We start from the raw sequence: 24,465 nt of genomic DNA on the forward strand, positions 1-24,465 counted from the left end.
CTCAACTGACTGAGCCACCCAGGAACCCCTCTGTTTTCCTGTCTTAATTAACAGACCCACCATGCCCTCCATTGGAATGGATTAATGCCTAAAACACCTCTGTCCTTCCATAGTCATCTCATTAAAGTTTTGTCATAACATAGGTCTGTGGAGCTGGTGTATGCATAGCTTAACCTTTCTGATGGTAAGCTCTTTGAAATATCTCTTTTTATTTTATATTATGTTCCATCAATCAATTATTCACACATACTTTTGGACATCTGCTGAATGTGCCCAACTGAATGCTTGGTACTTTAAGTACCTTAGTACAGAACTATGTGAGGTTGACTTTATGAATAGACAACGTACGAGACAATTTTGTATTTATTTATGTCTCTCTCCTCTAGGAAGCTCATTTCTTAAGGTCAGAACGATGATTGCTTTTTTTATCCCAGAGCCCAACAGGGCTTGATTCATAGAAGTCACTTAATAAATGTTTGATGAATGAATGACTACATGACTAAACTATGGTTGCTTATAGACAGGCATCAAGAAGGCATCCTTGCCTCCCATTCTCTTCCCAAGTGGCCTGTCTGGTCAATTGAAATTTCCACTACTTTGATTTCATTTCTTTGTGGCTTGGATGTCCTGTTATTTGAGAAAATGGAAGCTCCCCCTGCTGGTAAGGGTTGGGGTAACAATCATAATATATCAAGCTATTATTACACCCTGTTATTATGCTCAGGGGACTACTTTATTAGCTCAATTTCTAATTATGGAAGAAAGCAGAAGGAAGCTCATGGGAAAGTATTACAAAATTAGTTTAGTTTTGGTGTGTGTGATACTGAGGAGTGGGTCACACAGTAGAAATAGCTAAGGAGCGGTAAACATATCCGTCTATCATCAGGAAGTAATGCTTCGGCGGCATGGTTTCTGAGATCAGTTTCTAACTAGGAAAGCCAAGTTCTTACACTATAGTGCAAATTCTTTCTTGCCTCCCCCAAGGAATATGATGGAGGGAAATTGTAAAAGCACTGTTAGTGGTGAATCGGCCCTGAGTTGGAAGGTGGCCAGCCTGGGCTGAGCAAGTGCCGGTGGACTGAGGGATGTGGACAGGAGGCAGATGCATTTCTCCTGCTTAGGCACTTCCTCATTTAATAGTGCCAGCTCCGGGGTCAGGAGTAGGGAATACCCAGTAGATTATGTTCTCATGCTCATCACTGCTTTTACAATAGAAAGGTTCACAATAGGAACTGCTGTAAGGAGAGGAGCCTGGACTCTGCGGTAAGGCCATGTTGCTGTCTGGACGTGGCTCTTGGCAGCCATTAGGGCACTGGGCATGACGTTCAACCACCTTGTCTTAGATTCCACACCTATCAACTGAGAATGGTCACAGACCTCCTGCCCATCTCGATTCATTCTGGAGAGAATTAAATGAACGGTAGAATGTCTGTAAAAGTGCTCTGAAACAGTTGCAAAATAATAAATTTAAGATATTATTGCAAGAAGCTCGTTAATGCAGCCTTAACCTGGACAAACCTAGTCGGGGTGCAGAGACATTCTGGTCATTGTAGAAGACCTCCTGAACCGAGTGAAGGGAGTGGGTGCCCAGACCGTCCCCTCCCCCAGGAACCACCTGAGCGGGAAGCTCAGCACTAAACTCTGAAATCTTCCTCTCCAAGGCTTTCTGAACCAGCTCTCTCTTATCTTACAGGAGGAGTGGATGGGGGCTGGAGTTGCTGGTCCTCTTGGGGCCCCTGTGTTCAAGGGAAGAAAACAAGGAGACGAGAATGCAATAACCCACCGCCCAGTGAGGGTGGGCGATCCTGTATTGGAGAACCATCGGAAAGCAGCCCATGCGAGCATGAGGAGCTGGAGCATTTGCGGTAATAGCGGCCGGACCTCCTGGCAATTGCATAGAACGCAGTGCCCTCGGCAGTAAGCGTGGGATACGTGATTGCCGCTATTCAAAGATTTAGAAGTTAAATGGCGATTTTTATCAGTGACCACTTTGCCTTTAGCAGTGGGGTCACTTGACGGAGGAAGACATGTGTGGCCAACTAGCACTTGTGTGTTTCAAGTTTTCCTGACACAGATGTTACAAAAGGCTGGGTAACTGGGAGGCCACCTGGCCAAGGAGATCTGAGCAGCTTTGGCATCAAGCAGATCCGCCACCTACTTGCTGGGTGACCTTGGGCAAGTTACTTGCCACACCTCTAAAATTAGTATAATCATAGAAGGTAAAACAATGGTAGGGTGTTGTCAGAATTAAATGTGATTCAGCACAGAAAGTGATCAGCACAGTGCCTGGCACATAGTAAGCATTCATTAATAGTTGTACTACTTTTCAGATATACCAATCCTATTCATTCATTCATTCATTCATTCATTCAGGAGTAAGCATAAAGCCAGATGCTGGAGATGGCTAATATCAAGACTGATTAGCCCAGCTGTCTGACACCAACTTCTCATTTGCCAGGACCTTGCAAAAGCTATCTCAAAATGCTTAGTTGATGAATTATATCCATCGGTCAGAATTCTTCAGGCCACACCTTACTGTTTTACACTGTCTTTACTAACCTCTTTTGATCAGGGATTGGCAAAACATTCTAGCAAGGTAATTGGAAGGTCATGTGAGTTGAAGAAAGCTATAAGATAGTTAGGTATCTGGTAGAAGCATAGGGAGGTGGGATGCCTTTTTCCTAGGTATTTGGTGCTTCATAATCCAACAATAATGAATATCTCATGACCAGGAGGCTGGTGAGCATATGGAATTATGGTAGGAGGAAAAGATGAGGGTCTCCATTGGAGAAGGCCTCTGCCAGAGTGGCCATATTTCCCCTGCCTCTAGACAGAAAGCTGGAGGGAAAGGAGCATCCTAAGGAAGGAATTGAAGGAATTCTCGCTCTTCTTGGTGCTTAGAGGGGAAATCTCCTCCTGTTCCATACAAAGAGGAAAATTACAACCAAGACTTCACACTTCTGAGTTTCCTCAGAATATGGCAAGCGTATAAGGAACTCAGCTGAGGAGGAGGCAACACTCAGAGGCCATTTGTCATGTTTTCCCTCAGATTTCAAATCTCTGGAGTGGGGGTAATACTGGTGGCATGCTAGCTTTAGAGGTACTACTGAAAACTATTGTTTAATGTTGGATATTACTGTGACTATTATTAGGAGCTTCGTCTAGAGATGGCCTTGTGGGAGGTAGAAAGAGCATGACTTTAGGAGCCTAACTGACTACAATGTGAATGCAGCCTTGATATTTATTACTTTATAACCTTGGACAAGTCATTCAAACTTTCTGAGCCACTGTTTTTTTCACATACCTCCTAGGGCTACGGTGAATGTGAGTAGAGATAATGCGCATTTGTAGAGCGACTGCCAAGGTACCTAGCACATAATAAACGCTCAATCAAAGCTAGTTACTATTTTTGTGTTACTTCTCTTGCAGGATCGGTGTTATTGCCTTATTTTTAATACAGAATTTATTCTGTGTTAAAGGCATTTCAGAACCAGACAGCAGGAGAAAAAGTAGGTCTGAGACAGGTGACCTCTAGAAATCACATAAAGTAGGTGTGTTGTCCAGTGACTTCTATTTTCTTCTCTTTCTTTTTGTTCTTCATACTGTTGACTTACTAGCTATTTTTTGGAAGCTTGAGTTTATATTTGAGTTTTCTAGTACAGGATATGATCAGATATCGATTCTGAGAATGGCAATCACATCAACGTATTTATGTGAATGGAGTCCCTTCAGATGTAAATGAAAAACTCACTGTGCTGCAAAATATTTATTATTCTGTGGAAATCCATCACATTAATTATGTTTTGTTTCCTTTTCCTTTCAGATTGCTTGAACCACATTGTTTTCCTTTGTCTTTGGCTCCAAAAGAATTCTGTCCATCACCTCCTGCCTTGAAAGATGGATTTGTTCAAGTTGGTTATGGAAGATATATTATTTTCCTTTACATATATACCCTTTGCTCCAAGTTCTGTCTCTCTACTGATGTCATAATCTATTTCCTTCTTCCATGATGAAACAGCGCTAAAAATAGTTTATATGTGCATTTTAGTTTAGTGGTTTGTGACTTTTCTTCTTTGGCCCAAGGTGATTAGAATTCTGCAGAAGGCAGTAGATCTTCTGTGGTAAGGTAAATCAGTACTGCTGCCCAATGAAATTAGAAATGTAATCATGCCAGAGGGCTGCTGAACATTTCCATTTTGAACACTAAAATAGGAATCCATAAGCAAGTTCTTCAACAAAGAGAACTTTATTCTTGCCCCTGAAAAATGTCTTTAAAAATTTTTTTCATAAATATGAGGTTTGGGATGAAATATTGGGTTTATTCCAGAAGCCAGTAAGACATTTTGCCAGTGTTGGTGAAATATGGGTCATTATACTTTGAGCAATTTTCTTGTTCAGGAAGGAACACAAGTCATCTGCCACTTGTCGTTCTAGGGAATTTTTTTGGCTTTGGGGCCATATTAATTCATGTTCTTCTCACTGCTTGTTATGATGAGGCTTTGGCCCCAAGCAGTGAAGTGTCTTTCTGGCTCACATAAGAGATACTGTCCATCAGGACCCTCTCAGTGCTGCCAGTCTTTCTTTCTCCACAAGGATTTGCCTTTCAAATTCCAGGCCCTTAAACATACACTCACTGACATTTCGCTGAAGTTTCCCCAAATGTAGGTAATGGAAATGGAAGAGGTATGTGTGTGTGTGTGTGTGTGTGTGTGTGTGTGTGTGTGTGTGTGTATATATAGAGAGAGAGACAGGGGAATGAACCCAGCCTCTCTAACACTCATATGTCCCAATACAGTTACCACAGTCCATAAAATTCCTGAAGGAAACATAGGCTTGGAGAACAAGGCCAAGCAAACTTGTGTGGTTCAGCAAATCGTGAACTGTTGTCCCAAACTCCAGTGCATGTGTGTCCTGTAAGGAGTCAGGGGTTCTGAACACTGCCCCACAGATGGGCTGCATCACCCAGAGAACTTAACAATAGAGATTGCTGCTTGTCCCTTATCTTCCATTTTTTTCTCATTCTGTATATTTAGGGTAGAGCCTGTTGTGTTTTTTTTTTTTTTTTTTTTAAGTTTTTACTTATTTATTTGAGAGAGAGAGTGAGAGGGCATGAGTTGGGGGGGGGCACACAGGGACAGGGAGAAACAGACTCCCCACTGAGCAGGGAGCTTGATGTAATGGGGCTCCATCCCAGGACCCTGAGATCATGACATGAGCTGAAGTCAGTCACTTAACCAACTGAGCCACCCAGGTCCCCCCCCCTAACTTTTAATTGCTACTAGTTGTTCTGATACAGAGTTAAGTTTGGGCACTGTTGAGTTCAACTTCCCCATATAGCAGTCCCCTTTGCAAGGCAAAGGGAGGCCTAGAGACTAGCACCATAACAAATCAAGTGTCCTTCCCCATTTTCTTCAAACCTCGGTATTAACTTGGGCCCTCTGTTTCCTACCAACTTCCATGATGGAGCCAGCCTGGGCTAGGACTGACAGTGAAGAGAAAAAGGCACCATGGGATTTTGTTCTAATACCCGGAGCAGAACAGGTCCAGCTTCCAACCCTCCCCTTGGGGTCATTCCTAAAAGATGAGGAAAGGAACTAAGAGAAACCCCAGAAGAGCATGATCACATCCTTAGGTCTTAGACTTCAAATTCTTCCTTGCTTCACTGTGAAAGCTCACCTCCTGGGATCACAGGCCAACACCAAGTGCTTGAATCTGGCCCAGTCCCAGCAGCACTTCCCAGACAGGGTAGGGGTTGGAGGGTGGAATGGGAGAAGATCAGCGTTCTGCTTCCTCTAAACGTCATCAGTGAGAAACTTAAACTTTCATGCACACGCTGATAGGATCTGAATATTTCTGTCTGTTCCTACTGGCCTTTCTTAGGCAGTATTGCCATGAAGAGTCCATAACATCTTAGTGTGAAGAATTGACTGACAAGTGCCTTTCCAAAATCCGAAAACAAACTGTCTTTTCCTGAAACATGGGGGAAAACAGTGACGTGGGGAGTGTCCACTAAAGTAATTTTAGTAAAATGCTTACGACAGTGCTTGGTATCTTGGGGACAATCAATAAATTATAGTAGAGTAGCGTTAATGGCTTTATTTCAATTAATGGTAGTACAAGTGTTGTTGATTAGGACCGTACAGGGAAAAATGTTTTTATAGATAATTTTCTAAATTAGTTATTTGAACTTAGTTTGCCTGATGATTCAAAGAAGGCATGATTGATAGGCCAAATATATCTAAAGAAACATTCTGTTAATGCACAATAGACATACTTTTTTCTCTCTGTCTCTCTTTCATTTCTGTTTAGGATGAAGGTGCGATGTTTCCTGCTGGGAAAAACATAGTATATACTTGCAATGAAGGATACTCTCTTATTGGAAACCCTGTAGCCAGATGCGGAGATGATTTACGGTGGCTTGTTGGGGAAATGCACTGTCAGAGTGAGTGGTCTTGGCTGTAGTGTATAACTTAAAATGAGAGAATCATGGGGAAGAGAGTGAATCAAGATGAATCTCTGCTCACTGTGTGGCCTGTGTCTTGACCTCCCTTTCCTGAGAGGCTCATATGATCCTGTCCAGGTTTCAGTTGTGTCTTGAAAAAGCCCTCAGCACTCTCTAGCTGATAGTGCTCCTGTTAGGGGAGGCACATTTTACTGCAATTTTAAAGTTTCTGGTGCAAATTAGAATGGGTCAGGGAGCTCAGGTCTGGCGCAGACCTTCAGAACATCCTCTATAACTCAATTTCTAGGGATGTACCATCATCAGTGTACTTCTTCAAATGCTTTGGGTCCTATTCTGTTCAGATGTAGGCACCTGAGTACATGCTTCTGCTAACCAAGCTAACGCTACTGTTGGCCTTCCATCTCACTTGTACTGCAGTGTAAGTTGGTTCGGCGGATGGATAGAGCTGTAGAGACATATTTTTCCTCTATCAGTTGGTCTATGCGATGTGAAAAAAGCCCTAGTGTACACATGTACATTTTTTTCTCTTGGGTATATATCTCTTAGTGAAATTTTGAATCATAGGGTGTATATACATTTAGACTTAGTAGATGCTACCAGTCTCCCAAATGGTTGTGCCAACTTACATCCCTACCAGAATCTGGGAAGCCAAGATAGCTCTGTATCCTCACCAACACTTGACATCATCATTCTTTTAAAAATTTTAGCTGTACTGGTGAGTGTGTAGCAATAACTTATTTTTTAATTTGTATTTTTTTCTGGTGACTATGATGTCATGCCTGTTTTCATGTTTATTGGCCATTTGCATATCCTCTTTGATGAAGTGACTGTTCAACTTTTGGCCCCTATTTTCTGTTTGTCTTCTTTTTGATCTGTAGAACCTCTCCTCTTCCTCTTTGTCTTTGTCTCTGTCTGTCTCTCACTCCTGGAGTCCTTGAACAGAAATTACTGAAATAGAATGTAAACATTTCCTACCTCGGAGTGATAAAGCCAAAAGTTAGTTCTTCAAAATGTTTAATGAGATGCTTGTGCTTGAAGAGCTTTTTTCCTTTATTGTGAATCTACTGATAAGAAATGGTCCCAGTCTTTGTTCATCTTAAAATGTCTTTATTTTATCTTTGTTTTTGAAGGATATTTTTATTGGGTAAGGAATTCTAGGTTAGCAGTTATTTTACTTAAGGCCTTTAAAGGTTTTATTCCTTCCCTTTTGACTTCACTGTTTTCTAGTGAGACATTTACTCTGAATCTTACTGTTTCTGGTTTGAAAATCTTATGTCCAGCTACTTTTGAGAATTTCCTTTTTTCCCCAGTGCTTGTGTCTCAGAAGTACCTCCACTGTGATGTGCCTAGGTGTGACTTTCTTTGTCTTTACCCTGGTTGATATTCGAAGCACTTCTTGAATCTGGCTTTAATGTCTTTTGTCAATTTTAGGAAATTCTTGACTATTGTGTCCTCATTGACTCTGTCCCATTCTTGCTCATTTCTCCTTGTGAGACACAAATGATGTATTTTTTAGACTGTATATATTACCTACATTCTTTTCTTTGTTTTACATCATTTTCCCCCACTCTTTGTTTCATTCTAAATGATTTTTTTTAGATTTTATTTTTTATTTATTTGAGAGATAGCGGGTGAGAAAGAGAGAGCACAAGCAGGGGGAGAGGCAGAGGGAGAGGGAGAAGCATGGGGCTCCATCCCAGGACCCTGGGATCATGACCTGAGCTGAAGGCAGACACTTAACGGACTGAGCCACCCAGTCGCCCTCTCTGTTTCATTCTAAATACTTTCTATTGATCTACCTTCCAGTTTATTAAGTCTCTATACAGTTGTATATGATCCGCTTTTAAGAACTGTTGTGTTCTTAATTTCATTTTCCAATTCTAGATATTTAATTTGTCCACTTTTCTATACTTTCTTATTCTCTGTTGAAATTCTGCACCTTGTTATTTAATTTTTTCCCAACATGTTAATCACAGTTATTTCAAGGTCCGTTGCTGTTAATCCCAATATCTGGACCTGCTGTGGATCTGTTTCTATTGTCTTTTTTGGGGAGTTTGTTTAATTCTTGTCCTTTTGAATGTTAGATTAGTTTTGATTAAATGCCAGAATTTATGTGTAAAAAAATAAAGGAATCATTTGAGGTTTTGGGTGATGTTCTTCTCTTCCTATAGAAAAGATTTGATTTTGTTTCTGGCAAGCAGTGAGGCTGTTTTATGTCTTGTTTACTTTTATTCCTAGGGTGTAGCCATTAAGGGATCCCAATAGAAAGTCTGGGATTTCTCCCTAGGTTCCTCCTTTGTGATGGGAGTAGACTCTAACTCTTGATCCCTTAGCCCTATAAGATTGTTAAAAACTACCAGCTTTTCAGCCTCTGAGCTGCACTTCCTCCTTAGTTTAGCAGTCTTTCAGCTTTTTTTTTTTTCAAACTACAGATACCTCAAGGAGAAACGCATTACCAAATGTTGTAGACTTGTATCTGTTACATCCCCAGCAGCACACAACATAATTGGCTAAATATAGGCACTCAATAGATGCTGTTTTTGAATTAATGAATGAATGGAGTTTCTGATGGAAATGGTAAAGAAACAGAGCAGGATTTTGTAGAATATTGTCCAAAGTCCATTAGAGAGATTGCCAAGATTTTTTTTTAAATCATAAATTATGACTTGCGTCCCATAACTATGCATGTTTCTCATTTTTCTCTTTTGCTGTTTTCTCAAGTAGAAGATTTGAGCTAATGAATGTAATCGAGTGAGAAAGACTAGAGATGGAAAACCCAAGACTAATACTTGTATGGTTGTAAGGTTAAAGGTGGTTCTTTAAAACTTTCAGATAGTAAAAATATCTAATTGGATATATGTTAATGATATGCAGATGAATAGTGCTTTTGGGAAAATTTCGGTGGGACTTCACCAGACCCAAGAGATAAGTGGCAGCTGTGAAAATCGTGGTACACAGCAGCCTGGGCTTTAGGACTCTGTTTATAAGTCTGGTTCATTTTAAGTGGGCACGTTGCTTTGAGGGTAGGGGTGGAGGATGGGAACTGTTTTGGTCTTCAGTCTTTCTTTGGTCAATTACATGCCAGGCACTGTGGGACATGTCTTTCAGGGTATCCCAGGAGTGAACTTACCTCTTCCTCTTTGTCCTCTAATGTGAAAAAAGCAGAGCATGTGTATTAGCACTATTCAAAGCTATCATTAAAAAAATAAGATGGCTTAGGAAAGCAATGACCCTTGTATCCTGTTTTCTTTTATCTTTAGAAATTGCCTGCGTTCTACCTGCATTGATGGATGGCATACAGAGTCATCCCCGCAAACCGTTCTATGGAGTTGGTGAGAAGGTGACCATTTCCTGTTCAGGTGGCATGTCCTTAGAAGGTCCTTCAGCATTTCTCTGTGGATCCAGCCTTAAGTGGAGTCCTGATATGAAGAGTGTTCAGTGTGTGCAAAAAGGTGAGTAGCTCATAGGTCTGTCCAAGGACACCTGCACTCAGGTGAGTGAGGGTCCTTGTGACAGTCCTTTATGGCACTGAATGGACATAACTGCGAGTCATTCCCTCCATCCCTGCCCCTCTACAAGAAGGTCAGTTCGTAGACTGGATAACAGACTTTTTCACATGGCACAGATAGACTCATGGGATGCAAGGAACGGCAAGGAGAGCCCTGGTGATTCTGAAACTAACTTAAATCCTTCTTACCGAAGATTAGATAAGTTTTGGTGCTAAGAAAATAAAGGATTTTTAAAAAATAATTTCTGATTTTCTCCAGATTTTTGGAATGTACTTTTATTAAGTACAGAGTCGAGTTGAAAATTTATAAAAAAATCTATGTTTCACTCCTGGGCTTTCAGAGAGTTTATTAGCATCATTGAAATAGAAAATTTAGAAGCATTTACACTTAACACCGCAAAGCAGAAGTTATTGAAAGCAAAGTGTTGTGGTTTGTACGGATGTTCTTAATAGTGGAAATCCAAAAATTCAGTATTTTGAACACCAAGCAAATTAAAATGATCTTTTAAGAAGCTACGGTAAGAAGAGGTTTAGAAAGCCAAACCATTTCTTTTTAGAGGTATTTAAGGTAGGATGGATTTATTTTTAAAATCATCTCCTGTTTCTTCTTTGTTTACATTTTAAAAAATAAATGGAAAACACATGTTTGTGACAATTAAGAAACAGGAAGGAAGGAAAACGCATTTACATTCCATTTTGTATGGTATTCTTATTTTTCTGGCGAATGACTTTAATCCAATGCTAAAATTTGCCTTTCATGGTGAGGATGAAGTACTAGATTCTGTGAGTGATACCGTCAGGTGAATTCGATGGTCACAGCTAAAGAGAGGGCGGGCTGTACAGAATCCTCTGCAGCTGAAGGTGGACGTGGGCTGTGGTATTAAATATACACACTAATTGTCATCAGGAGGCAGGAGGGCCAGCCGGGTGCCCGCCATGCTGGTGCCCATGTGCTCATTAGCTGTCAGAGGTCCACAGCAGAGACAAGTGCTTTGTTTTCTACTGCACTGACACAACAATATGAATTTATCAGGGATATTTGAAGTAATGGACCTGTACCAGGAATTCTAAAATTAAAGAGAACAATGTACACTTGCTGAGGTTGCTCTTTCATTCCAAAGGAGATATTACATACTTGTCTTTCTAAAATGTCTGCTCCAGTCATTTTGTAGCACAATTCAGTATGAATTTTCTCCTACTCAGTAGCAAATTCTATTAAAGTTTCAGTTAAGGATATTTTTCAGGCCTGCATGTTTTTCAGAAGACATGATGAATAAGAATAGTAACTTCCCTTAAAATAAGCCTATCACAAATAGAAAACTCCAGGTTTTTCAGCCTCCAAGGCTGATGTTTTAAAATAACAGCTATCAGTAGTTAGTCTTTTTATTTTTATTGCAGTAAAACAGACATAACATAACATTTACTATTTTAGCCATTTGTCAATGTACAGTTCATTGCATTAAGTACATTCCCATTATTATGCAACCATCATCAGCATCCATCTCCAGAGCTTTCTCATCTTCCCAAACTGACACTCCGTGCTCATTAAACACTAACCACTCATTTCTCCCTCCCTCCATCAATATGTAGTCTTGACGTAAAGATATATGAAGATAACCAAGCTATATGTTCTTAAATGCAAAGGTCTTTGGTCTAGCTAATTCTACCAGTGATTTTCCATAAAGAAATTATAATAACTTATAGAAAACATTTAAAATCTAGAATTTCATTCTTATGAACGATTAGTAAATAAAGTTTAAAAAAATATTTTTTCTAGTTTTATTGAGAAATAATTGACATACATCATTGTAGAAGTTCAAGGTGTACATCATGATGGTTTGATTTATATCTATAGTGGAATGATTACCACAGTAGGTCTAGTTGACATCCATCATCTCGCTAAAATACAATAAAAAAAAAAGAAAATTTCTCCTTGTGGTGAGAACTCGCAGGATCCACTCTCCCAACAGCCTACCCGTATATCATAGAGCAGTGTTAACCATAGTCTTTGTGTTGCACTTTACATCCCAGTACCCATCTATCTTATAACTGGAATTTTGTACCCTTTGACCACCTTCTTTGCATTCCCTCTCCCCTCTCCCCTGCCTCTAGCAAATAAACTTCTAAGCGTAATGCAGAACTCATTTATATGACTTTATCATTGAACTTAAGTTTTGGTACATTTAGATTAGACTTTCTCAACCCCAACACTATTGGAATTTTGAACCTGGTAATTCTTTGTTGTGGGAGCCCGACCTGTGCATTGTAAGATATTTAGCAGCATCCCTGGTCTTTACCTACTAGATGCCTGTGGCACCCCTCACCCCTGGTTATGATAACCAAAAATGTCTCTAGACATTGCCGAATTGCCACTGGTTGAGAAGCACTGATCTAGATAACACCATCTTTTTGTTGTTGTTCAGTGAGGGAGGGGCAGAGGGAGAGTGTGAGGGATGGAATCTGCTAAGTGTGGTGGCCCAAGGTGGGGCTGGATCTCATGACTCTGAGATCATGACCTGATCCGAAATCAAGAGTTGGACACTTAACCGACTAAGCCACCCAGGCGCTCCCTGGAGAACACCATCTTAAAAAACATTTTATTTTGGAACAATATTAGATTTCAGAAAAGTTGCAAATACAGTTTTTGTATACCCTTCACCATGTTCTCAAAATATTAACATCTCATATAACTTGACATAATTTAGTGGGTTAATTAAGACATTTAATATTAGTATAATACTATTGACTAAACTACAGATTTTATTTTTTCTACTATATCCATTTAATGGTCTAGGATCCAATTCAGAATACTACATTGCATTTAGGATAATAGTCTTTTAAAGGGAAGTGTTTAAAGAATGAGCACTCATTACAGATGTGGCTGGACATGGCAGGCTATGCTTTACATTGCTGCCGTTTTTTACAAGTTATGAATTGTTCATGAGATTTACTGTCATGTCTAAAGCTCTTAAGTTTTCCAAAGTGAGGAAGTATTGCACAGTTTGTGCATCCATAAAAATATGCTCCTCAGATAAATTACCTTTATAGATATATCCAACACAGAACTAGTTTTATGATGGGAAAGTATATGCCACTGAATTCCATTGTCATGAAGCTGGCAGGCAGTGGAAATAGCAGGATATTTTAGGCTATTCACCTTGTAATCAGGGATAGCTGAGGAGATGGCTGTCAAATTAAGCTCTTGTAAGCTGGACCAAGGTGTTTTCCTGTCAAAATTGGAATGATGGTTGACTTTGATCAGTTTGTAGAAAACACAAAGCAATGGAAAGGATTTTATTAAATGTAAATACCTCTAGATATTGACTCACTATTGAAGGGAAACCAATTAGACATTTACATGTGAGAGGTTATTATACATCTTGGGGTACTAGGGAGTTCTCCATGTATAGATCACATTACGTTGCTTTCTGTCCCACTATAGACAGAGTGGGTAAAATGCAGTCCAGACAACAGTTTATAAATCGCAATTTCTTAATGAAAGGGAGCCTTCTCCCCTGGCCTTGAGTTGAGACAAACATGGACTTAAATCCTGGCTTGGCCAATCTGTTAAACGTGTGAACTAGCACCAATTTCTTAGCTTTTCTGACCCTTGTTTGTTTGTTTCTTTTTTTTTTTTTAAGATTTTTATTTATTTATTTGACACGGAGAGAGCACAAGCAGGGGGAGCGGCAGGCGGAGGGAGAGGGAGAAGCAGGCTTCCCACTGAGGAGGGAGCTCGATGGGGGGCTCGATCCCAGGACCCCGGAATTGTGACCTGAACCGAAGGCAGACGCTTAACCGACTGAACCACCCAGGTGCCCTTGACCCTTAGTGTCTTTAACTCTGAAGTGGGCATCTGTTAAGGAGGATTAAATATCACAATAGTCAATGCTCACACAATAGGAAATGCTCAAGAAATGGTAACAATGAAATTATTTGTAGGGTACTCCTAGGAATGCTCTGTCTCCTGTAAAATGCTTTACAGCTTTGTTTTTCGACTGTACAAATTTGTGGCAGTTGAGAAGATTACAGAACCTGGTTCAACAATTAAAATAACATCTTGTTTACCACAAAGAAGCTCTTCGAATGACTGCGTCTCCCTTACCCTTTTCTTTCAGAGGCCCCTTTGCCACGAGCAGTGCCCGAATGTCAGCGCTGGGAGAAACTGCAGAATTCAAGATGTGTTTGTAAAATGCCCTATGAATGTGGGTAAGCTCTGTTTTTGCTTTTTAAAAAATTTTTATTTTATTATTTTTATATTTTATTTTTATTTGTTTTATTTTATTCAAGATAAAAAAAAGTGTGTCAGTAGATGCTAGTCTCTCTGTTCGATCAAAGGTGCTGCTGACCAAGGGTTAAGGATCTTTGTTTGCGTCTTAGCCTGGCCCATCTACTGTCTGTTATTTGCCTGGGTCACCCCAGGCCTGGCAACCAGCGGCCTTAAGCAGTGTTCTATTCCGTCTAGAGAAAGGCTGAAGGACTCGGGCACTGCTTGTTTTATACATGAAATGGGGCAAAATGAAAACACTGTCACTCGAGGATTTAGAGCTTGAGGAAATTAGGGTTGAAATTCCCTTGAAATATAAACTCTTATGCAGTGTTCCAACAGGGGTAACAAGTAGCTGCTTTTCCGATTCTCAAAATGGCTGTGTCTTGAGATGGGCATTATAAGAATGCCACCCAGCTTGCAATCACTCTGCTGTAGGTGGATAGCTGAAGTAGGTACTAGATGTCTGGGTTATGGTCCTAGTGGGACAAGGGGGTCTGTCTGACTGCCTTAGGACAAGAGGAGCTTTCCTAGCGGGACTATTTATAGACATGTGGGCAGAGGGAAGGAAACTGCACACCAGGGGGCAGTAGTCCCTGACTGCCAACAGCCAGGGTGCATATCCATGCCCGGGGCCTGAAGCAGTGACAAGAGGGGCTTTTATGCAAAGCTGGAGACAGAGAAGACTGTGCAGATGGCAGCTGAGGAAGAGCTGAGTCCCTCATTTTAGGAACCTCAGAGAACGCCGCCCCCCCCCCACCCCCCCCCCCCCCCCCCCCGGCCCTGGAGTGAGCCAGGGCACTAAACATCTCTCCAATCTCCTGCCATTGATCAAATGCACCTGAAGCTAGAGGATAAGGAAGTGGTTCATAGTGTCAGCCTTCCTGGCAGTGGGGTGGAGAATGGAGAGTGAATCTGGAGAGGCAAATGGGAGAGATCTAAGCCCCCAGATTTATTGGTCATCTTTAAGTTTGAATCAAAACATAGGATTACTGACCAATTACAGTTGACCCTTGAACAACACGGGGGTTGGGGTGCCGAACCCTTCACACAGTCAAAAATCCACGTATAACTTTTGACTCCCCCCAAAACTTAACTACTGATAGCCTACTATTGGCTGGAAACCTTACCAATTACATAAATATTTTTTTTAAAAAAGATTTTTATTTATTTATTTGAGAGAGAGAGAGGGTGAGAGAGCGCAAGCACGGGGAGTGGCAGGGAGAGGGAGAAGCAGACTCCCTGTTGAGTAGGGAGCCTGATATGGGGCTCCATCCCAGGACCTTGGGATCATAACCCGAGCCGAAGGCAGGCGCCTAACCGACTGAGCCACCCAGGGGTATATACTGTATTCTTTTAATAAAGTGATCTATAGAGAAGAAAATACTATTGAGAAAATCATAAGGAAGAGAAAATACATTTATAGTATCAAAACAAATCTCTGTATAAGTGGACCCGCAGTGCAGTTCAAACCAGTGTTGCTGGAGGGTGAACTGTACTTGGCTTTCAATTATTACTGTCCCCGAAACACACATCTAACTCCTTGAACACCTACAGTGGGTAATGGTGATTGTGGCAGTATCTTATTTATTTTTTTCTTTTTTAAAGATTTTATTTATTCATCTGAGACACAGAGATAGAGAGAGAGCACAAGCAGGGGGAGAGGCAAAGGGAGAGGGAGAAGCAAGCTCCCCGCCGAGTCAGGAGCCCGATGCGGGGCTCGATCCCAGGACCCCGGGATCATGACCTGAGCCGAAGGCAGACGCTTAACCATCTGAGCCACCCAGGCGCCCCTGTGGCAGTATCTTATAAGAAGTAACTTCTTTCGAGAAAAATATAGCCAAACAGTGTAAATTGTAGTGGTCGTCCACCCAGGGTGTTCTGACTGTGGTGTTATTTTTTTATGAATCATTGTTGACTTTGATTCACTTTCATCCTCTTTCCAACTTTTCTGATTCATTTACTTTATCTGTAGCCTGCTGTTTATAGACATGGTGTGAGCTTTCTATCAGATACTGATAACAAGGTGGCTTTGCCAGGTCTCTGCAAAGGTCTCAGCTCCCTTTGAGCTGTTCTGAGGAGTTCAATTTAAAGCTTAAATAAGCAGATAAAAGAAAGATACAAGGATTTGTTTTTGTGATGTAAATAACTCCAAGTAAATTTAGCTCTTGGTATTGAAGAAAATATTAGAGCTAAATATATATAAAAATAAATATAAACTCCATCTACCATACAAAAATACTTTGTTGTCTAAGCGTTCACTACAGTAATGCCTTCCTTATCTATCAACATTCAGGAAGGTGTTTGTTTTTATTAGTGACCTTTCCAAAAAGCCGAATCTCACCATTTTAGCATGCATGCTTAAGAAACAAAAAAGTAATATATTTTTATAGAAATATTTCTAAACTACTTTGTAAACATCAATACTTTAAAAAATCCCATTGATTATGTTAACTTTGTTTTCGTTTTTTGAGAGACAATGAAAGACTAAGGAACTGGTCCAGGTTAAAGGAGATGAAAGAGACATGGCAACTGAATGGAGTGTGTGATCCTTGGACTTTGGAGAGGGAAAAAAAGATGTAAAGGGCATTTAGGGAACAGTTGACAAATATTGTCTGTGAAATAGATAGTAGTATTGTATCAATATTAAAAATCCTGATTTTGATAACTATACTGTAAAAAAAAATCCCATTGAAAAATACAATTTCATCTTCTCTTGAGGATTTGGTCATCAAGTGTTGGACAATGCATACAGGCCTGCTGGCCTGGGAGGACCTAATTTCTCCTGCAGTCAACAGTCCCACCAGACTACAGTCTCTGAGTGTATGATCTTTGCTGATTTTCTGCCTCCTTCCTGCTTGTCAACCCACCAGTGTCCTGAGCAGACCTTGCCTTCTCTTCTAATTTGCTCTATCCGATCTGCTCTAGATGAAACTAGAGCAACACGAGACACCTAAGCTTGTAAAAATTGTGAGCAAATAGGAGCAAAATATGTTCATTTTGAAGATCTGAGGAGGGTGAGCCCCAGGCATGAAGGAGATCGAAGTTTCTGCTCCATCTTTTTGCTGTGGCTGGTAACGTCGGAGGCCCTGAGCTCAGAGCCTCTCCTTTCGCTTCTCATCCTCCATTTTGAAGACTGAAGATCTTCTAAGTAATGTAATTTTAAAAATTTGTTTCAGATCCTCCTTGGATGTATGTGCTCGAGATGAGAGAAGCAAAAGAATACTGCCTCTGACAGTTTGCAAGATGCATGTTCTCCACTGTCAGGGTAGAAATTATACCCTTGCTGGGAGGGACAGTTGCACTCTGCCTGTCCCCACTGAGAAAGCCTGTGGTGCCTGTCCACTCTGGGGAAAATGTGATGGTAAGGGGCATTTCATACTTGTAACTATAACAATGCGAAGGTAGTAGTACTGAGGTTTTTAAAACTGGGGGTTCTAGTTTAGCAGCAAATCCAAGCAGATCCCTGAGGATGTGAAAGTCTCAGGCTGGTCCAAGAGTGAACTGTCCTTGCCCACAGCCTTCCCTGGGGAGCCAGGGCGGGGGGATCGAGTACCTAAGAGGACAAAAACCCATCCTCGATGGTCTGAATGTCCTCCCAAACCCTGGTGCTTCCCATTTCCCCTTCATGGTTTTTGCTCCTTGTATTATCCAGATTAGGTATTCATTTTAAAAAAATAGACTCACATAAAAATACCTATTTTTAAAAAAGGACATTTTCTTATCACTTTCTTAAAAGGAACTATCGCGTGCCATAAATATTAGGTAACTATAAAAATACATGTAAAGAAACAAAATAAGGTTGTAGAGTCTAGCCAGATGGGGCTGGCAGCTTGAGGGGTACTGCTTCTGTGGGAGAAAGGGAGTTTAGCAAGTGTTAGGGGAGTGTTAAAAGCCTGTCAGTGCCAAGGTGACACTTTCTCCTAGAAGTAATCAGAAGAATTTGAAGACGATAGAAAAAGGAGTTACTTTTTCAGCTTGTGGCTCGAGATTTGCCAGCACTACGTCCCAGTAGCACTTACGATGATCTTAAATAGCACCCTTGCATGGCCTTCCTCCCAGTTTTAGCTACACTACTAAGGGGGAAAGCCTGCGTGGCCGGAGCCAAGTCACTGCCCTCAGTTTCCCCATCTGTGGAAATTTGGGAGCTGGACTGTGTGATCTGTGAGATCTCTGCCAGCAACTCATGCCCTCCCCGTGGCCTGTACCAGCCGGGCCCTTTTCCTCTCACTCCTGGACAGTTCGTGGCCCAAGCCAGGACGTACTGAACCCCAACCACTGGGTCACAGGATTGGCAGTCACCAGTGGGCTGGCTGGCAACTGCAGCACACACAGTGAATTCCTCCCCAACTCATTTCTGGCTTATTTTTACAGGCTATATGGCCTTTTGCGTTTTATGCCCTATGTCTCAAAGCGAATTGAATTCTTTTCTTTGTCCTTGTTTGAGCCTTGCAGCAACTTGGTTTTTGCTGAGGTCTCCTCATCTGTCAGGGGTTGAGGGATTTATATTCAGTTTCTGGCTTCCCTAGACAGCACGGAGAGAGGACTGGGGAGCCCTTGACTTGGAGAGAGTTGGCCCACGTGAGTCCAGCCAATCGGCCTGGCCAGTCTCAAACCCTGCTTATTCGGAGTGCAGCAAAATGCCTCACTTTCCCGGTCCTAGTGCTTTCCCGGGGGGGCTGGTTGCGTCCCCCGAGGCAGGCGCTTCTAGCGATCTCTGTAGAGCATCGTGATTTTGGAGGTTATGTGCCCGGACTCTCCCCGCTCCCCCACGTGCCATTAAGCCTCCGTCGTTTATGTTTCCAGCCCCGAGCGGCAGGTGTGTCTGCAGAGAAGCCTCGGAGTGCGAGGAAGGCGGCTTTCGCGTCTGCGTGGAAGTGGACGGCGTGGAGCAGACGATGAGCGAGTGCGCGGCTGGCGCGCTCAGGTGCCGAGGGCAGGACGTCACTGTCACCAGCACAGGGCCCTGCGCCGCGGGGACCCCGTAGGCTCCCGGGGCCTGGGCGGAATCCCACAGCCCGCTGTGGCTGAGTTCAAACACACGTAACTGAGCGCTTGAGGCGACTCTGCCGCCGGGGAGGCACCTTCCTTCTCCTGGCCCTGCACCGTCTCTCCTCAACTCCCAGCTGCGGGCACCAGCGCAGCGCCCCCCGCCCCCCGCCCGGTTCTGCCAAACCCGAATCCAGATAACAGGCCTTCTCTTCTTATGTCAAATGTCAGTCAGGATGAACAACGCACACGAACCTGTGCAAGAGCTGACTGTGTGTCCTTGGACACATTGCTCACTTGTCTGGACCTTGACTTTCTAAATCCGAAAATGAGAGGCTTAGACCAGAGAAACTCGAATCCTCCGTTCAGCCCTAGGATTCTTTAACACATGATTGACCCCACCCATGGGCCAGAGCACACTGTACAGATGGATTAGGAAAAACAGTAAGATGAGAGAGGCTGGCTTCCCTCAGGGAAGCTGAATGCTTAGGGGACCTGGAATGGAAAAAGACAGATACAATTATCCACCCCGAGCAGCCGTCTCAGGCTTCCCCCTGTGACTCTAGCACCACATGCAGGCATCCGAACCCCGGAAATGTCAGAACCACTGTGCTATCCTCACTGGCACCCTCTGCCTTCTTGTCTGAGCACAAATACAACCCCCTCTTCTCTCTGGGGCTTTTCTCTAGGGCGTGTCAAGCGCAAGAACTGCAATTTGCCCCCTCTCCCCCCTTTTCTTTTGTAGGAAGCTGAGTTCATGCCTGAGCTATTGAGAGATTGTGTATTTGACAGCACAGTTTTCTCGCATATGAATACATGCTTGGATTTTTCAGGGGGCCACACAGGTACATCAATTTGAGACATTGGCCTTCTATTTATTCCTTATTCATCTTTCTTCAAAACAAAAAAGCAGCTGTGGGAGATGAAATGAGAGGGCTTAAATGGAATTTAAAATATGCTTTCATATACAAATAATAACTGTGTACTTTTCTGGTACTGATAAATACATTTCAACAAAAGCTTAGTTAAAACGACAATGATTAAAATCTCATTAAAGATCCTATTCTTTGGAATTTTTTTCAACTGTATTATGTTTAATTTTAAAGAATCTTTCCACGAAGAACGGCTAATGTGTTCTTTTTAAATATATTTTTACTTTTTAAATTACTTTACTGAGGTATGATTGACATGTAAAAAGCTATACAAATTTAATGTATACAACTCCGATGAGTTTGGGGATAAGTATGCATCAATCAAGACCATAAACATATCTATCACCTCCTGAAGTTTTCCCCCACCTCTCTTCTCATTGTTGTTGTTATTTATTTATTTTATGGTAAGAACACAACATAAGATCTTCCTTCTCAGAAAACATTTTTAAAAAGAGTTTATTTATTTATTTTAAAGAGAGGGCTTGCACGGGACAAGGGGGAGGAGCAGAAGGGAAGGGGAGAGGGAGATAACCTTCAGCAGACTCTGCGTGCTGAGTACATCCTGAGCGTAGAGCCTAATGTGGGGCTCCATCCCACCACCCAGGGATGATGACCTGAGCCAAAACCAAGAGTCACGCACTCAACTGACTGAGCCATGCAGGCGCCCCCCTTCTTAGAAAATTTTAAGTATATGTTAAAGTATTGTTAGTGATAGGCATTTTGGCTAACACATAGCTACAGCAATGCCGTATAGTGGATCTCCAGAACTTCCTCATTTTGCATAACTAAACCTTGCTACTCTTTGACCATCATGTCCCCAAATCCCTCCTCTCCTCAGCTCCTGGAAGCCACCATTCTACTACTCTTTTCTTTATGAACTTGACTATTTTAGGTTATACACATAAGTGAGATTATATAGTATATCTTCCGCTGTTTGCTTTATTTCATTTAGCATAGTGTCCACTACGTCCATCCGTATTGTTGTAAATGGCAGGATTTCCCTCTTTTTTCTAAGGCTGAATAACATTTCATTGTATGTATATACCACATTTTCTTTATTTATTCATCCATGGATGAACACTTAGGTTGTTTCTATATCTTGGGTATTATGAATACCTCTTCAGGATCCTGATTTCAATTCCTTTCGATATTTGCTCAGAAGTGGAATTGCAGATCATATGGTAGTTTTTTTAAAATAATTTTTTGAGTAAACTCCATACTATTTTCCACAACGGCCGTGCCAGTGTGTTCTTACCTGAAACCCAGGTCTGATTCAGGTCCAGCTTTATATACCACATTGTCCCTTGAGTGAAGATTCAGATAGAATATATGGAAGTTACAAGGAGGCAGGTTTTGGGATGCCTGGGTGGCTCAGTTGGTTAAGCGTCTGCCTTCAGCTCAGGTCATGATCCCAGGGTCTTTCCCGGGATTGAGCCCCACATCGGACTCTCTGCTCAGTGGGGAATCTGCTTCTCTCTCTCTCTCTCTCAAATAAATAAATAAAATAAAAAAATACAAGGAAGCAGGTTTAAATAGATTGAAAACAATAACGTTCAGAAATGTTTAATTGAGGCCAAGTGCATTTGTTAGAGGTTATTAGGGAGTTAATTTCTATCCTGGGTAGGGGGATAGATTTGAAAATGCCAGGATCACATGTAGATCCCAGAACAAAATTGAACAAGTAATTTCTTTGGGAGGAAGAAATCAGTATCCTTCCAATAACTTCTCCTCTTGTCTTATGCTAGTATAGAGTTAAACGTCTACTACTTATGCACCATCACCCTCCTTTCCTAACTAATACAGAGGATATGGTCAAATTATCAAATGCTATAGGAGAGGTCAAATGAAGTCTGAAAAAAAAACAAATTAGCAGATTTGACAACTAAGGTTTGAGAAAGAAGTTTCCCAGAGTTAATGAAGGAAAAGTAAGGGGTTAGTGAAGAGTTGGTGGGGAAGGAAGGAGCAGTGAATGAAGTTGTAGAGAGATGCCATCTTGAAAAATTAAATTTTGTGCCTTTTTTCTTTTCTGAACATTCTTACACTTGACCTTTCCTCTAGTAGAGATCTTCACAGTTGCTTATAAAAGAATTAGGATCGTTGCAATGAGTCTGCAAGGAGAAAGTAACTTTCAACATTAAGTCTTTTAAAATGTTTTGAAACTTTGAAAATAAGCTCTTGAACATCTAAAGAGAAGGCTTTGAGGAAAGCCAGGAGGACTGTTTATACCATGAAAATTGACTGCATGGAGAATGTGGTAGGTAGTGTGAGAATTTCCTCTGCTTGCCCTTCCTGCTGCCTCGGACAGGTGAGGGTCCTCTGGGTTAGAGTGGGATATAACCTTGGAGGAGAAGGCAGAAAGTGTTGATGTCAAAGTTGTCTGGACCTAGTCGGGGACAGAGGAGGAGGAAGGAATTGGCAGTTGCATTAACCATCACTAGCTTCAAGCTATGTGCGAGCCAAGCCACATCCCACAAGTCATCACTCACAATTTAAAGGGACACTGCAAGTCACCTGGGCAGAGAAGCTACTTTGGAAGATCTTCTAATCACACCGGAGAGTGTCTTTTTAAAAAAAATTTATTTAAATTCAATTAATTAACAGATAGTGTATTATTAGTTTCAGAGGTAGAGTTCAGTGCTTCATCAGTTGCATATAACACCCAGTGCTCATTACATCACGTGCCCTCCTTATTATCATATGATTTCACTCATATGTGGAATTTAAGAAACAAAACAGAGGATCATAGGGGAAGGGAGAGAAAAAGGAGCAGTGAATGAAAATAAGACGAAATGGAGAGTGTCTTCTTATGACACTCCACACATTTCCTAATAACTGACCAACGGAAGTGCTGCTTATCAATGCCATGAGATTTAGTGAACCCCATCCAGACTGCTCTCCCTCCCTTCCACCAACAATCTGGGATACTTGTAATCCCTTGAAACAGAGGGAAGGTTCTTACGTTTAGGTGAGGTATAGTGGGGGTGTGGAGTGGCAAGCGGAAATACCTGACAAATGAGCCCTGGAACTCTGAGTTACCTGGCAACTAGCCAGCTAACCGGTTAATATGATCAAGGGCTCCCCCCTCAGCTGGAAATGTCATGACTCATCTCAGCTTCCTATGAGAATTGTGAAGCCATCCTGTTGTTAAGCAGTCACTCAGCGCTACAGGGGCTGGGCAGACGGTGTACCCCGCATCCAGAAAACAGGTTGTTATGTGCCTTTACCTTTTGCTTAAGGTAAGTATGTGTGTTAATGAATATTCTTGAACCCCATAGCTTATCATCCGTTCTACATTTTCTTTCTATGGATACCAAAATTTCTTACACCCACACACTCACTGACTTGCTAACCCACCCTAGGCATTTGGATTATTTCTAATAGCTGGTGGAGGAGGTCATCATGAACTTGAAGTTAAACTAAGATGCTACATAATTTGCGTAGGAAATGAAGTAAGTGTTCAGGTGTACCTACTCTACCTACTCTTTATCTGAGGTTGGAGAGAGAGGCAGACGAGGGACAAGACAAGAGAAAAGAAATGAAAAAGAGAGAGAGAAAGCATTTTTAGTACAGGATTAGCAGAACCGAGCAGTCACATTTGTCCTGCTACCTACCAGTGCGCTGAGATTTTTCCTTCTTGATGGACTAACGTGTATTCAATACTTGTGCTCGAAATGGAATGACCTGTTTCTCTTTCAGAACACTGAGCCAGAAAGCAACCACAGTAGGAGGCAATTTCCGTTAATATCTGAGAAACCAGAGGTATATGCATGCCTTTCAATTACCCTGGTCTTTCAGGCAGCTCACACATTTGGGGACAAGAAAGCTGATGGCATGATAGGACTCCCTGCTGTGAAAACCAAAGCACTTACAATTTGTCTTTTTATTTATTCCTGTCAGACAAAGCTCCAGATTTACACTAAAAACATCAATCACGTAGGGAAATTTGCTTTTTTAAGCCAAGGGTTAACAAGACCAGATAGAAAGACTGTTGTTGTTTGAGAAGAAACGGGATGATGGTGACTAGGTGGATAGGAGAAGAAAGACAATAAAATGTTATTTTTGATTCGTAGGCTGAGGACAATTTACTGCGAAAGGACAAACATAAAGAACTGCCCCGTTATCACTGCTATTTGCACGCATCTTTAGGAGAGGGGACTTGTACTGAATATCCAGGGGCGGGGCCTTAGGTACATAGCAGATCAGTGATGTTCAGGACAGAGATGCACTGACTTGAGGCAGAAAGCATATGTGCTGCAGAATCATTCTCTTGATGCTGATCAAGTCGGCTAGGAACACAGAGAGGTCA

General features: G+C 41.7%; 1 protein-coding gene across 1 annotated transcript in view; it reads left to right on the forward strand.

The window, feature by feature from the left end:
• C7 (complement C7) overlaps window positions 1–20,283 on the forward strand; it is a 51,026-nt gene extending 30,743 nt beyond the window's left edge. The window contains exons 12-18 of the mRNA XM_032415373.1: window positions 1,694–1,865; window positions 3,824–3,911; window positions 6,310–6,442; window positions 9,724–9,915; window positions 14,090–14,180; window positions 17,418–17,602; window positions 19,045–20,283. Coding sequence (XP_032271264.1) covers window positions 1,694–1,865; window positions 3,824–3,911; window positions 6,310–6,442; window positions 9,724–9,915; window positions 14,090–14,180; window positions 17,418–17,602; window positions 19,045–19,226 — 1,043 coding nt within the window. The 3' untranslated portion in view covers window positions 19,227–20,283. The remainder of the gene's footprint in view (window positions 1–1,693; window positions 1,866–3,823; window positions 3,912–6,309; window positions 6,443–9,723; window positions 9,916–14,089; window positions 14,181–17,417; window positions 17,603–19,044) is intronic.
• Window positions 20,284–24,465: the final 4,182 nt, after the last annotated feature.

The sequence above is a fragment of the Phoca vitulina genome, unplaced genomic scaffold, assembly GCF_004348235.1.
Source record: "Phoca vitulina isolate PV1807 unplaced genomic scaffold, GSC_HSeal_1.0 scaffold17, whole genome shotgun sequence".
Taxonomy (NCBI): domain Eukaryota; kingdom Metazoa; phylum Chordata; class Mammalia; order Carnivora; family Phocidae; genus Phoca; species Phoca vitulina.